Below are 15885 nucleotides of genomic sequence, written 5' to 3'. Positions count from 1 at the left end.
AGGAGGAGGAGGAGGAGGAGGAGGAGGAGGAGGAGGAAAACAACTGGGGTCCTTGGTGCTCTCTGAGCTTGGTGGTTTCCCTGAAGATGTTTCATGACCCAACTAGGGAACATCATCAGTACTAGAAGGGAGTGGGGTTTGTGGAGTGGAGGGGGAAGAGGAAGAAGTGGTATTGAAGGAGAGGAGGAGGAAGAGGAGGAGGAGGAGGAGGAGGAGGAGGAGGAGGAGGAGGAGGAGGAGGAGGAGGAGGAGGAGGAGGAGGAGGAAAACAACTGGGGTCCTTGGTGCTCTCTGAGTTTGGTGGTTTCCCTGAACACGTTTCATGACCCAACTAGGGAACATCATCAGTACTAGAAGGGAGTGGGGTTTGTGGAGTGGAGGAGGAAGAGGAAGAAGTGGTATTGAAGGAGAGGAGGAGGAAGAGGAGGAGGAGGAGGAGGAGGAGGAGGAGGAGGAGGAGGAGGAGGAGGAGGAAAACAACTGGGGTCCTTGGTGCTCTCTGAGCTTGGTGGTTTCCCTGAAGATGTTTCATGACCCAACTAGGGAACATCATCAGTACTAGAAGGGAGTGGGGTTTGTGGAGTGGAGGAGGAAGAGGAAGAAGTGGTATTGAAGGAGAGGAGGAGGAAGAGGAGGAGGAAGAGGAGGAGGAGGAGGAGGAGGAGGAGGAGGAGGAGGAGGAGGAGGAGGAGGAGGAGGAGGAGGAAAACAACTGGGGTCCTTGGTGCTCTCTGAGCTTGGTGGTTTCCCTGAAGGTGTTTCATGACCCAACTAGGGAACATCATCAGTACTAGAAGGGAGTGGGGTTTGTGGAGTGGAGGAGGAAGAGGAAGAAGTGGTATTGAAGGAGAGGAGGAGGAGGAGGAGGAGGAGGAGGAGGAGGAGGAGGAGGAGGAGGAGGAAAACAACAACTGGGGTCCTTGGTGCTCTCTGAGCTTGGTGATTTCCCTGAAGACGTTTCACGACCCAACTAGGTAGCATCATCAGTGCTAGGAGGGAGTGGGGTTTGTGGAGTGGAGGAGGAGGAAGAGGAGGAAGAGGTGGTGTTGAAGGGGAGGAAGAAGAGGAGGTCACTGACTGTGGGGTCCTTAGTGCTCTCTGCGCTTGGCGATTTTCTTCCAAGACGTTTCATGACCCAGCTAGGTAACATCCTCAGTGCTAGGAGGGAGTGGAGTTTGTGGAGTAGAGGAGGAGGAGGTCAATGACTTTCGGGTCCTTAGTGCTGTCTGCGCTTGGCGATTTTCTTCCAAGACATTTCATGACCCAGTTAGGTAACATCATCAGTGCTAGGAGGGAGTGGAGTTAGTGAAGTAGAAGAGGAGGAGGAAGAGGAGGAGGAGGAAGAGGTGATGTTGAAGGGGAGGAAGAAGAGGAGGTCACTGACTGTCGGGTCCTTAATGTTCTCTGAGCTTGGCGATTTTCTTCCAACACATTTCATGACCCAACTAGGCAACGTCATCAGTGCTAGAAGGGAGTGGGGTTTGTGGAGTGGAGAAGGAGAAGGATTGCATTGTAATTCTACGTCGATGACACATTTAGGGAGGGAAAGAAATGATTAAAATAGCTTTTTTTAACGGAAGCATGAGAAAAGGCCCTGTCGTTCAATTCCTGTCACCTTTCGTATCCTGCACTGCAACCCTAAGCAGGCGGAATTTTTATCATGCCGTTAAAGCGGAAAACATTCACCTCTCCTTCTTTTGTTTTCTTTCTCAGCCTTCCAGAACATGAACTCCAAAAGGAAAGCAGAAACGTGGAAGAAGAACAGGCGACAATTGGTGAGCATTTCCTCGTGGAGTTCGGCAAAGTCCTTCCACGTAAAAAAAATGTTTGGAGGAAGCCAGGTGGACTCCAAGGCCTCCTTGTAGCTCTTGGTTTTATTCTTGCAGACATTTCATGACCAAACTAGGTAACATCATTGGTGCTAGAAGAGTGGGGAGTTTGCTCAAAGATTTGAACTGTGGGGTCCTTTGGTTGTTTTCTTGCAGGCATTTCACGACCCAACTAGGTAACATTATCAGTGCTGGAAGGGAGGGGGTGTGAGGAGTAGAGGAGAAGAGGAGGAGGAGGAGGAGGAGGAGGAGGAGGAGGAGGACGAGGACTGTGGGATCAATTTCCCCCAGGGCCTGTTATTTATTTATTTTTGGGGCAGAAACCACGAATAAACAATGCTAAATGATGCCATTTTCAGAGAATGCATATAAAAAACCAAACTAGACTATAGATCTGTGATGGTTAACCTTTTTGCCATCGCTTGCCAAAAGTGTGGGGGGGTGTTGCGGGTGGTTGCGCACACCCGTGGCCACTCCCATAATTTAATGCGCCTCGTGCATGCGCGCACGACCTTCCGGGACTCCCCCCCCCCGCTTTTGGCACGTAATGGCATGGTGAGCCCGGTAGTTCTGTTTTTCGCCCTCCCCAGGCTCCAGGGCCTTTCTTGGAGCCTGGGATGGGTGAAAACGGCCTTCCCCACCCCACCCCCAGAGGCCCTCTGGAGGCCGGAAACGGCCCATTTCCCGACTTCCGTTGGGCCCGGAAGGCTAGAAAATCAGTTGGCCGGTGCGTGCATATGCGCTGGAGCTGAGCTAGGGCAACGCTCGCGTGCCCACAGATATGACTCCATGTGCCGCCTGTGGCATGCGTGCCATTGGTTCGCCATCACGGCTATAGATGGAAGACTCTATGTTGCTTTCTTGGAAAGACATAAACCTGGTGTCAGCGTTTCAACGCTGGCATAGAGAGCAGCGAGAGAGAGAGAGAGAGATAAGCCCTGAACTTTTGCCTGATAAATCCCTTTGAAGTCGGGTTGTCGTGGAAATGAAGGGGGGAGACATTCCTGGGAAATGACGAGACAAGGAGTCTGAAGAATGACTTGGAAGATAGCCAATGAGAAGCAGAGATTTGGGGATCGGAAAGGGAGGGATTGGGGGGCAAAAGGTCAGTCTTGTCCGCATTGAGTCATGATAATTGGCTGTGCTCAATTAAAGAAAAGATTTCCTTAAAGATTGGCAGTTTGGAAATTTTATTTTATTTTGAGATAGCATCGAAGTCTGACACCTGGATTGGTTTCAAAAAGTGGCCTGAATCTCTCTCTCTCTCTCTCTCCCTTCGAAATATCTTTTTTCAGGCCTATTCTACTGTCGGGACTCCGGACTACATCGCACCGGAGGTTTTCATGCAAACCGGTTACAACAAACTCTGTGATTGGTGGTCTTTGGGAGTCATCATGTACGAAATGCTAATAGGTGAGAGCAGTGGAGGGATTCAGTCTGTTCGGGCCAGTTTGGGCGGACCGGTAGTTAAATTGCTGGCTGGCCCTGCTGCTTCCTGCTCCGCCCCTTCCAGGAGTCCCCACGTGCCCCATAAGTGCAGGGATGCCTCCTAGGCCCAAAATGGGGCACGGGGGTATGTGGCGCGTCCGCCCCCACGCCCAGTTTTTGCTCCCAGGGGTGTGGAGGAGACCAAGTGCTGCCTCTCACATACCTTGGCCACGCCCACCATGGCCACGCCCACCCAGCCTGTCATTGGAGCAGAAAACCGGTTGTGAAATTATTTGAATCCCACCATTGGGTGAGAGGAACAAATGGGACTTGCAATTAAAAAGAGGTTGTCCTAGGCCAGGGGTGGGCAACTATGGCCCTTTTACAACCTGTGGACTTCAACTCCCAGAATTCCTGAGCCAGCTGTCTCAGGAATTCTGGGAGTTGAAGTCCACAGGGTGTAAAAGGGCCACAGTTGCCCACCCCGCTCCTAGGCTAAGAAGGGAAGCACAGAGTTTGCACAAACTCACGTCCGTTGCGTCGCTGACCCTGTCAAACCATCTCATCCTCTGTCCCCTCCTTCTCCTTTGGCCTTCCATCTTCCCCAGACCTCGGGGTCTTTTCTCGTCTTCTCCTTTGGTGGCCAAAGTCTTTGAGCTTCAGTGTCAGGGTCTCCCCTTCCAAAGGACAATCGGGGTTGTTTTCCTTTAGGATCGCCTTCAATTTCAAAGGAATAGAATAGAAAGCAGAGTTGGAAGGGACCTCGGAGGTCTTCTAGTCCAACCCCCTGCTCAGGCTGGAAACCCTACTCCATTTCAGACAAATGGCTGTCCAGTCTCTTCTTAAATGCCTCCGGTGATGGAGCAGCCAAAACTTCTGGAGGCAAGCAGTTCCACTGGTTAATTGTTCTCACTGTCAGAAAATTCCTCCTTAATTCCAGGTTGCTTCTCTCCTTGATGAGTTTCCATCCATTGCTTTTTGTCATGTCCTCAAGTGCTTTGGAGAATAGCTTGACTCCCTCTTTTTTTTTGTGGCAACCCCTGAGATATCGGGGGAAATTGGTTTTTTTTTGGGGGGGGGAAACCATGGAGAATTGATACGACACTGTCTTATCAAGTTTATTCCAGGTACTTCAATATTGTTCATCTAGTTCCATGCTCTCATTGTCTACCATTCTCACAGGATATCCCCCTTTTTGTTCGGAAACACCCCAAGAAACGTATAGAAAAATTATGAACTGGAAAGAAACGTTGGTATTTCCACCGGAAGTGCCCATTTCCGAAAAAGCAAAGGACCTCATTTTAAAGTAAGTAGATGAAGTGCTTCGTTTACGTGGGTAGGAAAACCCATTAATGAACGATTTTGTTTAGCCTGCTATTGATAATCTAGTTTGCTTTGTCATTATCCTGAAGAAGTGTTGTGGCCCACTAGAGGCCAGCAACAGATTCGGACAGTGAGGAGGCTGGGGAGGAACGTGGGCCAGTCCTGGAGTCTGGGGAAGGCTCGAACGAGGGCTCTGCGTCAGAGGCAGAGAGGTGGCCAGGGCCATCTGGTAGTTCTTTGCTGTCTCCGGAGTCTCACATCAGCGAGGCAGAAGAACAGCGTGAGCCTGTTCCCAGTGTGCACATGCGCAGAGCTGCCAGGAGACAGGAACAATTAAGGAAAGAGGGCCGACTTGGGAGTAAGGCTTGGAGATGATTGGCCCCTCCCATAAGCCAGAAAAGAGAAGCGAACAGGACGGGAGCTTTTGCAAGAAGCAATTAGTTCATCTGGTCGGTAAAAGCTTTGGAAAAGCTCTGGTTTGACTCTGTGCTCAGTTTGGCCTTGCTCTGCGTGTGGCAATTAGTTCTCTGGCAGCATTCCAAGGGAGATAAGGTGGGTGTTTATAAAATTCCCCTGAAAGACTGTTTGAGAAGCTTTTCGGACTGGGAATGACAGTAATTCACAGCCGTATGAATTAAAAGAGGTTTGCTGGGACTAAGATTGTGCTGTTTACTTTCTAAGGAAGCCTAAGTCAGAACAAGAAGATGCTGCCGGGGTCGTAACTGTGAAAAACGATCCTAAGCCACATTTTTCAGTGCCATTGTAATTTTGAACAGTTACTAAATGAATCGTAAGTCGAGGACTACCTGTAATAACTTGCCTTTCCTTTTTTTTTTTAATCTTCCCTCTCTTCCAGATTTTGCACTGATGCTGAAAACAGAGTCGGCAGCAACGGAATAGAAGAAATTAAGAGCCACGCATTTTTCGAAGGGGTGGATTGGGCCCACATCAGGTAGGTTTAGCAAAATCTGAAAAATGGAAGAATTCAAGAAAAAATTAGGGATAGACAGGCCTTTACATCCCAGGCAAGGAGCCACCTGTTGAACTTCTCGGCGTCTCCTTAAAGAAGCTGCATATTTCCTGGGTTTGCTTACTAGCAATAGCAACAGCACGTAGACTTATATACCGCTTCATGATGCTTTCACAGCCCTCTCTAAGCGGTTTACACAGTTAGCATTTTGCTCCCCCCGCCAACAATCTGGGTCCTCATTTTACCGACCTTGGAAGGACGGAAGGCTGAGTCAACCTTGAGTTGGTCAGGATTGAACTGCTAACAATCGGCAGAGTTAGCTTGCAATACTGCATTCTAACCACTGCGCCATCCCAGATAGATGACACATAGATAGCAATAGCAATAGCGCTTAGACTTATATACCGCTTCACAGGGCTTCACAGCCCTCTCTAAGCGATTTACAGAGTCAGCCTGTTGCCCCCAACAATCTGGGTCCTCATTTTACAAACCTCAGAAGGATGGAAGGATGATTCAACCTTGAGCCAGTCAGGATTGAACTCCTGGCAGTGGGCAGAGTTAGCTTGCAATTCTGCATTCTAACCACAGTTCCACCAGGAAGGAGAATGAGAAAGGGAAAGAAGGAAGGAAGGAAGGAAGGAAGGAAGGAAGGAAGGAAGGAAGGAAGGAAGCAAGCAAGCAAGCAAGCAAGGAAGGAAGGAAGGAAGGAAGGAAGGAAGGAAGGAAGGAAGGAAGGAAGCAAGCAAGCAAGCAAGCAAGCAAGCAAGCAAGGAAGGAAGGAAGGAAGGAAGGAAGGAAGGAAGGAAGGAAGGAAGGAAGGAATAGCAACAGCACAAAGGTTTATATACTGCTTTAAAGTGCTTTCCATCTTTCTATAAGTGGCTTAGAGAGTCATCATATTGCCCCCAACAATCTGGGTCCTCATTTTACCGACCTCGGAAGGATGGAAGGCTGAGTCAACCTTGAGCCAGTCAGGATCGAATTCCTGGCAGTGGGCAGAGTTAGCTTGCAATTCTGCATTCTAACCACAGTTCCATCAGGAAGGAGAATGAGAAAGGGAATAAAAGAAGGAAGGAAGGAAGGAAGGAAGGAAGGAAGGAAGGAAGGAAGGAAGGAAGGAAGGGCACATATACTGTTTCACAATGCTTTCAGCCCTCTCTGAGCGGTTTACAGAGTCAACCTTTTACCGATCTGAGTCAAGCTTGAGCCGGTCAGGATCGAACTGCTGGCAGCAGGCAGTGAGTTCGCCTGCAATTCTGCAGTCTAACCACTGCGCCACCTCGGTAGTCCTATAGCTCCCTCAAAATACACACAAAATGTGTTAAGGAGACACCACCAGGATGCAACAAGCTACTTCTGAACAGGCCTGGGCATTTTGTAAACATCTTGAGTCAACGTGTCCAGGTAGTCCTCGACTTACGACCACAACTGAGCCCAGAATTTCCATTGCTAAGTGAAACTTTTGTTAAGTGAGTTTCCTCCCCATTTTATGACTTTTCTTGCCATGGTTGTTAAGTGGATCCCTGCACGGTTGTTAAGTGAGTAACACAGTCGTTCAGAACCTGGCTTCCCATGTTGATTTTGCGTGTCAGTAGGTCGCAAAAGGGGATCACGTGACTCCAGAGACACTGCGACCATTGTAAATACGAGTGTCTCAGTTTTGATCCTATGACAGTGGGGATGCTGCAGTGGTCATAATGATGAAAAAGGGTCGTAAGTCTAGGTCGACATGTGCTCCCCTGGATCTACCTGGAAACGCCTCCAAATGAATTCAGGGTGGAGGTAACAGATATATTTGTGTTTGCGTTACGAGGTGATGGGTTTTAGTTTAAAACTTTTGAAGCAAGATTCAGTTGTCCTGAAATCAACGTTGCTTGTAGGTTTGAATGACTACTTTAACTTCAGCCCCAATAACACGAGGGCTACCAATAGATGCAAACTCCATGTAATTCGCTCCAATCTTGATTGCAGAAAATACGACTTCATGTTCTGCCCCAGCTACAGATCCCAAAGAACGCAGCACACACAAACTCTAAACAAAACTTAGTTTACTCAAATAACGTAGTTTTTTTTGCAAATGCAGGCTGTTAATAAACATTCTTAACAGCCTGCCAGAATTCCACAGATAAGATAATCAGTCTTACTAGAGTTGGCAGAAAGCCCAGAAGCAATGTTGCCGAGAAATCCAAACTCGAAAAATAGCGAACTCAAGTTGTTTCCTGCAGCTTGTTGCAATTGGTGTTCTTTCTTAAATAGGCTAAGGGAGTGGCCAATTAGCCCCAAGCCTTACTCTCGAGGAGACCTCCTCCTGAGGAGCCACTCTTGCCTTTTGGCAGCTCTGCGCATTCGTGCATCGAGAAGAGGCTCCTCCTCTTCTTCCTCTTCACTTATGGGAGCTTCTGGAGGTTCTGAAGGCCCTGGCTGAATCCCCGCCTCTGGCACCACATCTTCTCCAGCCTCCTCACTGTCCGACTCAAGTGCCGGCTGCACAGGCTGCTGGCGCAGCACCACACCAGCCTCCTCGTCGTCAGGATCAGCAACAATCCGTGCAGGCCGCTGGCGGGCCACAACACTTCAGCAATAGAGTAGTAAATGTCTGGAACACTCTACCTGATCCTATTGTTAGTCTCTCTAACTCCCATACCTTTTACCTTAAACTGTCTACCGTGGACCTTACACATTTCTTAAGAGGTCCGTAAAGGGGGCGTGCATAAGCGCACCAGCGTGCCTTCCATCCCTGTTCTACTGTCCCCATTTTAAGTAATCATTCTTTGTTTATATCTATGTTTTGCTTATTTATACCCATTTGTTTGTGCCAATTTTCATGCGTCTATACTGATACTTGTTCCTTGTACTTGTTGACAAACAAACAAATAATAAATAAATAAATAAAATTCTGTGACTTTTGCATTTCGTTTTAGAGAAAGGCCAGCGGCGATCACTATAGAAATCAAAAGTATAGACGACACCTCCAATTTCGACGAGTTCCCTGAATCTGATATTTTACAACCAGGTGAGCGTGATACTCATGGATGCAACAATATCTTATTGTTGAGAGGAGAGGGGGGGGAGAGGAGAGAGAGAGAGAGGAGAGAGGGAAGAGAAAAAAACCACAGGGAAGAATGAAAGAGAAAAGAAGAGGGGAGGGAAAGGGAAGGGAGAGAGAAAAGTATGAAGGAGGAAAGAAGAGGGAGGGAAAGGGAAGGAAGAGAGAAAAGTATGAAAGAGGAAAGAAGAGGAGAGGGAAAGGGAAGGGAGAGAGTAAAGTATGAAAGAGGAAAGAAGAGGGGAAGGGAAGGGAAGGGAGAAAGGAGAGAGAAAAGAATAAAAGATAAAAGAAAAGGGGAGGAGAGAAAGGAGAGGGAAAAGAACAAAAGAGAAGAATGAAAGAAAAGAAGAGGGGAGGAGAAGGGAGAGTGGAGAGAGAAAACAAAAAAGAAGAATGAAAGAGAAAAGGGGAAGAGAAGGGAGGGAAAGGGATAAGAGGGGAGGGGATGGGAAGGAAGAGAGGAAAGAGGAGAGAGAAAAGAATGAAAGAGGAAAGAAGAGAGGGGATGCAAAGGGAGGGGAAGGGAGAAAGGAGAGAGAAAAGAATAAAAGAATAAAAGATAAAGGAAAAGGAAAGGAGGGGAGGGGAGGGGAGGGGAGAAAGAAAAGGGAAATGAACAAAAAAGAATGAAAGAGAAAAGAAGAGGGGAAGGGAAGGGAGGGGAAGGGATAAGAGGGAAGGGGAGGGGAGAGGAAACAGAAGAGAGAGAAAAGATTGAAAAAGAAGAGGGGAGGGGAGGAGCGGAGAGGAGAAAAGAGAGGAGAGAGAGGGGAGGATATAACAATAATAAGAATAAATAACAAATTTTCCATCCCTTGCAGCTTGGGCAATACATTGCTTTTTTTTCTCATTTGTGCAACTGTCTTCAAATCATAGTATTTGGAGTTGAACCTCTTGAAGGAGTTCTCATTCAAGGACTTGTAACCGTATGGTAGATAGAGGCAGCCCCAAGCATTTCAGATCAATCTTAGTTGGTTGTTAGTTACACCTATTCCAGGGGTGAGTTCTACTTACCTTTACTACCGGTTCACAATGGGTTACCTAGTTTTTTTTTTTTTTTTAATTTGATTTATATGCCGCCCTTCTCCGGAGACTCAGGGCGGCTTACAATGCGTTAAGCAATAGCCTTCATCCTTTTGTGTATTTATACAAAGTCAGCTTATTGCCCCCACAAACTGGGTCCTCATTTCACCTACCTTAGAAAGGATGGAAGGCTGAGTCAACCTTGAGCCTTGGAGAGATTCGAACCAGCAGTAATTGCAGGCAGCTGGTCTTAATAACCAGCTTAATAACAGGGTGCCTTAGACCACTGTACTACCAAGGCTCTATCTAGTTGGGTTACAAAACATCTGCAATACAAACAACCAAGCCCAGAGAGAACCCCAAGGTTTAATAACAAATATGTAGTTTGAGGAGTCCCCCCTTCCTACTTTCCACTTACACCGACCTGTCACGGATACCTTCACACACCCCTCAGTTGTCCTCACAATCGCAATCATTTTTTTTGCGTTCTAGTGCCGAATACCACCGAACCGGATTTCAAGTCCAAAGATTGGGTTTTCCTGAATTACACCTACAAGAGATTCGAAGGGCTGACTCAAAGGGGCTCCATCCCTTCGTACATGAAGGCCGGGAAGTTGTGAGAGACGCAGTGGGCCAGGAAGCGTAAGAACTCAGGTACCCCGCCCATCTCCACTCGATCTCCACCCTCTTCCGACGTTCCCGCAGACCGGCGCCCGCGGACTCGGGGCTCCCCCCCACCTCCTCCTCCCCAAAAATTAAGGAATTCTACCGGATTAGAATTTTCTGAGACTACTACGGACAATTAGTTGGCAGTGCCAGCTGGCGGCTTCTATCAATAGTGAATTATTTTTGTTAAACTTTATTACAACAGAGGTACTGAAAATTGAAAGAAAAAAAAAAGAGAGTGAGAGGGAGAGAGAAAAAGAAGAAGAAGAAGCAACCGACATTTCCTCTTTGTATCTGCACTGCCGAAATGTACGTTATAATGAATCAATTCGGGGTCACTTGGTTTATGGTTGGAACTACGTGTCGGGCCGCCCAGGTGTTCAAAAGGTGGTGTCTGTGTTAAGAGGCAACCTTGTCCTCAAAGATAAAAGGTATTTTACCTGGGCAGGTTTTTAAGGTAGAAAGGACAGGTAATCCTCGACTTACAACGGTTTGTTTCGAAGCTGCGATGGCGCTGAAAAAAGTGACTTACGGCCAGGAGTGGGATTCAAAAATTTTAGCAACCGGTTCTCTGCCTAGTTGCTGGGTGGGCGTGGCCATAATGGGCGTGGCCTACCCGGCCTCCTGCACCATGGGAAGGGGGCGTATTCATCCTCCCCAAATTCTAGAGGCTTTTCTTGAGCCTCCGGGAGGGTGAAAACGACCTCTCTGGGGCTCCGGAGGACCTCCCACTTCTGGGAGGCCCGTTTTTCGCCCTCCCAGAGCCTCCGCGCACCTGTCATCCAAAACGGGCCACATGGAGACTCCTGGGAGGGACGAGGTGGGGTGGACAGGGCCAGCCAATCCTTGCAACTACCAGTTTGGTGAACCGGATGTAAAATTAGCATCTGATTCACCCGAACTGGCTGAATCCCGCCCCTGTTTACGGCCTTTTTCCCCCCACACTTATGTCCGTTCCAGCCTCCCCGGGATCAAAATTCAGCCGTTTGCCAACTGACTCATATTTGTGACGGACACAGCGTTCACGTGATCCCCTCTTGCGACCTTCCAAACCAGCAAAGTCAACGGGGAAAGCTGGATTCACTTAACAACCGTGTGACTGGCTTAACGCCTGCGGCGATTCGCTTAACAACCGTGGCTAGAAAGGTCGCAAAAGGGTTGACAAGCGAACCAAAGTCACAGAAGTTTTGGGCCCCCGTTTGCAGTCGTAAGTCGAGGACTACCTGTATGAAAAACGCAAAGACCGGGGGGGGGGGAAAGCCACGTGCGATAACGCGGTTCCTTACGGAGGAAGGACGGTGAACGTTAGAAGCCGGGGTAAAGTTATTTAAACTAGCTATTTTTTAAATAGGGTTTTTTTGCCACGCTCGCTGGCTTTCTCTCTAGCTCAGGGCTCCTTAGTCGTAACACTAAAGAGAAGTGACTCCTTCAGATTGTAATTCGTAGTCAAACTGGTTTGGAACTGGATTCAACCCTAAGGTGCGCCTTTAGCTGTTTTCACGCCACTTTTATCAAATAAAAGCGAGTGGCAGCTTTCATCTCAAATCGCCGGTAAAACATCTTAAGGCGGGGAAAAAATAAATAAATTAATAATACATCCGGCATCAATTCAGCCGTCAGCTCATCTTTTTTTTTTTTTTTGCTTCTTTCACTTCCTTCTGAATTTAACGTCGCTACGATGCTCCGTGCCATTTTGTTCTCCTCTCGAGTACCAAAGATCCTGAAATTGCTTGACCGATTTCCGTTTTGTTTTTCTTTTCTTTTTCCTGAATGATAAAGGAGAAAGAAAAAAACTTTTTCTTTTTAAAACGAGGGGTACTTAAAAAACAAAACAAAAAAAAGATAAAACCGTTTCTTTCCATTTTTATTTTTTGAACTTGTCGAGTTCCCTTGAATTAAAATGCTGCCCATTGCTGGGTTTATTTTTCTACGGGGGAGTTTGAGTTAAAGAGGATAACAGAATAAAAGAGGGACCTTGGAGGTCTTCTAGTCCAACCCCCTGCTCAAGCAGGAGATCGTATATCATTTCAGACAGGTAGCTGGCCAGTGTCTTCTTAAAAGCCTCCAGTAATGAAGCCCCAACACCTTCTGGTGGCAAGCTGTTCCACTGGTTAATTTTCCTTGACTGTCAGGAAGTTTCTCCTTAAATTCCAGGTTGCTTCTCTCCTTGATTAGTTTGCTGGGATTATTTGGGGGGGGATTTACAGGATGAGGCTTTGCAACATTAGTGTGGGGGGGGGGCATCTACAGAAGTTTCCTGCAAGCCCCACCCCTTCTCGTCACGTTGAGTGACATCATGACACATAGAGAAATGGGGCGGGGCTTACAGGACGGTATTAATTTTGTTATTTTGTTCTCCTGCAGACACTACTGGCCCAAAGCTCTTTATAAGGTGTCCAAGTCTAACGACGAGTTTTATATTTACATTTTTGATTGCAGGTTTTGCTTTCCTCTTTTTTTTTTTTTAACCACGTATCCAGCAAATCCTGGGGCATTAAATCGTTTCGTCGAGATTATTCTCATTTTCTTTCGAGCATTTCAAGCAGGTTGTTATCTGATTTGCTTTGAGGTCGATTTCATTTCAAACGGTTTGGGATTTGAATGGCCACTGTACCTTTCCTTTAAAAAAAAAAAAAAAGAATAAAATCAAATAAATTCCGTAGTTGTGGTTTGCAAAAAAAAAAAAAAGTTACAATAGAAGGCATTATAAATATTTATATAAGGCTTTTTACAGCATATTAAATAAAGATGGCACTTTTTTAAAATATAAAGCGTATTTTTTGTCCAATATGTTAAAGCATGATGTTAAAGTCTTAATAAAGAGAATATTTGTAGCTCAGGGCTGATAGGAGGCAGTGGTGGGTTTCAAATTTTTTTACTACCGGTTCTGTGGGCGTGGCTTGGTGGGTGTGACATTGCTTGGTGGGTGTGGCATTGCTTGGTAGGCGTGGCATTGCTTGGTGGGCGTGGCAGGGGAAGGATACTGCAAAATCTCCATTCCCACCCCACTCCAGGGGAAGGTTACTGCAAAATCCCCATTTCCTCCCGATCAGCTGGGACTCGGGAGGCAGAAAATAGATGGAGGTGGGGCCAGTCAGAATTTTTACTACCGGTTCTCCAAACTACTCAAACTTTCCGCTACCGGTTCTCCAGAACTGGTCAGAGCCTGCTGAAACCCACCTCTGATACGAGGCGTCCTGAATGCTCTCAGGTTGGTTGTTTTCTTGCAGACTATTTCCCCTTTCCAAAGAGACAACAATAAACAGCCCAAGAATCTCTAAGACCTCAAGACAGGCAAGCCACCAGAATATAAAACTGGCAGGAAACCCCACTCCTTTCTAGCACTGATGATGTTACCTAGTTGGGTCATGAAACGTCTGCAAGAAAACCACCAACCTCAGAGACCCCACAGTCCTCCTCCCCCTCCTCTCTGCAAATCCCACTCCCTTCTAATACTGATGATGTTATCTACTTGGGTCATGAAATGTCTGCAAGAAAACAAGCTCAGAGAGTGTACCAAGAACCCCCCACAGTCCTCCTCCTCCTCCTCCTCCTCCTCCTCTGCAAATCCAACTCCCTGCTAACACTGATGATGTTACCTAGTTGGGTCATTAAACATCTGCAAGAAAACAAGCTCAGAGAGAGTACCAAGGACCCCCCCCAGTCCTCCTCGTCTTCCTCCTCCTCCCCCTCCTCCTCCTCCTCTGCAAATCCAACTCCCTTCTAACACTGATAATGTTACCTAGTTGGGTCATTAAACGTCTGCAAGAAAACACCCAAGCTCAGAGAGTACTAAGAACACCTCATTATAAGTCTTCTTCTGTAGCTCTCTTCTAGGTTCTTCAAACCTTGTACTCTTTAAAAAAAAACAAAACAGCAGCAGATTGACACGTTAAGCTTTAATATTTCTCAACCTTAGCAACTTTTAAGGGGTGTGGACTTCAACTCCCAGAATTCTCCAGCCACCAAAGCAATTAGGTGAATCTGGCCCAGCCTTAGACCGTGGGAAAAAAAAAAACCACCTGTCTGGTTTATATCCATTCATTTAAAGAAACGGCTCTGGAAGAGAGAAAAATAAAAAAAACTCGAGACAGAGTGGTTAGGATATTAAATCACAGACTCAAGAACAATCAAATGCTTAAAAACCACACTCAAAGATTCCTCTTTGAATATTCTTTACAATCGCCATGCAGGAACACGACGCAAGAGCCTTGGTGGTGCAGCGGACTAAGTGCTGTTTATTTATTTATTTATTTTATTTTATTAAATTTCTATACCGCCCTTCTCCCGAAGGACTCAGGGTGGTGAACAGCCAAAAGATAAAACACAGAGATACAAAATTTAAAATAGATTAAAACAGATTAAACAATTTGGCTAAATTTTAAAAATATCCCATAATTAAACAAACTAAAATTAGTGTTTAACATTTAAATTTTAAAATTTTAAAAGGGAGAAGATTTAGGCCATGTAGGCCATGCCTGTTATGTAGCACTTAGCTGCCAGCTGCCTGCAATTAGTGCGAGTTCAAATCTCTCCAGGCTCAAGGTTGACTCAGCCTTCCATCCTTCCGAGGTAGGTAAATTGAGGACCCGGATTGTGGGGGCGATAAGATGACTTTGTAGAAACACCGCTTATGGGGGGGGGCAAAAACCCTAATAAGCAGGTATATACAAAAAGAATGAAGGCTATTGCTATAAGTGCATTGTAAGCTGCCCTGAGTCTTCGGAGGAGGGCGGCATATATCTTGAACTAATAAATGAATGAATGAATGAATGAATGAATGAATGAATGAATGAATGAATAAATAAATAAAAAATAACTTCCCAAAGTATTTAATGCAAAATATTTAGAAGAATTCTCATCTCCCAAAAGTCAAAAAGAAATCAGCAGGATGTTTTATACAAGTTAGGGGATAAAATGCTGATTACCAGTGCCTTTAGATAGGTGCACAAAGGGAGAAATTATATCCAGGTTCAGCAATTTAAAAACTACTCTCAGCAAGCCTAGACTAGTTCTGTAGGTGTTTTATTACCAAACCTGTTTCCCCCCCCCTCTTCTCGCTGGCCAAGATTCATTTATTTCAATAAAAGAGGAGGAAATAAAAGAAGTAATAAAAACTCTGAAAGAGTCGAAGCCGGAGGTGGCCTACTCACTGGGCAGCTTCATTTACTTTTTTAAAATTGTCTTCACAGCTGGCGTTTTATGAAAGGCTGTGTTTTAGTCATCGCACGCCTCTGAAGAATGACTTTCAACATTGCGGCTTTGAAAAATAAAGGGTATTGTGTAGAGATATACCCTGTTTCCCCGAAAATAAGACCCAGCTGGAAAATAAGTCCTAGCATGATTTTTCAGGATGCTCATAATATAAACCCTACCCCCAGAATAAGCCCCAGTTAAGATTGTCAGCGAGATGGATGCATTTGGTACCATATTTTCCCCAAAATAAGACCTAACCAGAAAATAAGTCCTAGCATGATTTTTCAGGATGCTCGTAATATAAGCCCTACCCCTCAAAATAAGCCCCAGTTAAGATTGTCAGCCAGATGGATGCATTTGGTACTGTATTTCCTCCAAAATTAGATCTAACCAGAAAATAA

General features: G+C 46.2%; 1 protein-coding gene and 1 long non-coding RNA gene across 3 annotated transcripts in view; one reads left to right on the top strand and one right to left on the bottom strand.

Annotated features, from left to right (window-relative positions):
* STK38L (serine/threonine kinase 38 like) overlaps nucleotides 1–13059 on the top strand; it is a 42955-nt gene extending 29896 nt beyond the window's left edge. For both annotated transcript variants that reach the window (XM_087873452.1, XM_087873451.1), the window contains exons 9-14: nucleotides 1714–1775; nucleotides 3125–3242; nucleotides 4440–4563; nucleotides 5437–5532; nucleotides 8472–8563; nucleotides 10115–13059. In XM_087873452.1, coding sequence (XP_087729578.1) covers nucleotides 1714–1775; nucleotides 3125–3242; nucleotides 4440–4563; nucleotides 5437–5532; nucleotides 8472–8563; nucleotides 10115–10242 — 620 coding nt within the window. In that variant the 3' untranslated portion in view covers nucleotides 10243–13059. The remainder of the gene's footprint in view (nucleotides 1–1713; nucleotides 1776–3124; nucleotides 3243–4439; nucleotides 4564–5436; nucleotides 5533–8471; nucleotides 8564–10114) is intronic.
* Nucleotides 12136–15885, bottom strand: part of LOC132712653 (uncharacterized) — a 54795-nt gene continuing 51045 nt past the window's right edge. The window contains exons 5-6 of the long non-coding RNA XR_009623316.2: nucleotides 14203–14347; nucleotides 12136–12907 (exon numbers count right to left, since the gene is read on the bottom strand). This is a non-coding gene — a long non-coding RNA (uncharacterized LOC132712653). The remainder of the gene's footprint in view (nucleotides 12908–14202; nucleotides 14348–15885) is intronic.

The sequence above is a fragment of the Pantherophis guttatus genome, chromosome 7 (genome assembly GCF_059756535.1).
Source record: "Pantherophis guttatus breed Tessera chromosome 7, ASM5975653v1, whole genome shotgun sequence".
In the NCBI taxonomy this organism is placed as follows: domain Eukaryota; kingdom Metazoa; phylum Chordata; class Lepidosauria; order Squamata; family Colubridae; genus Pantherophis; species Pantherophis guttatus.
Note: the sequence above shows the minus strand (reverse complement) of the source record. Positions and strands in the feature narration are given on the sequence as shown.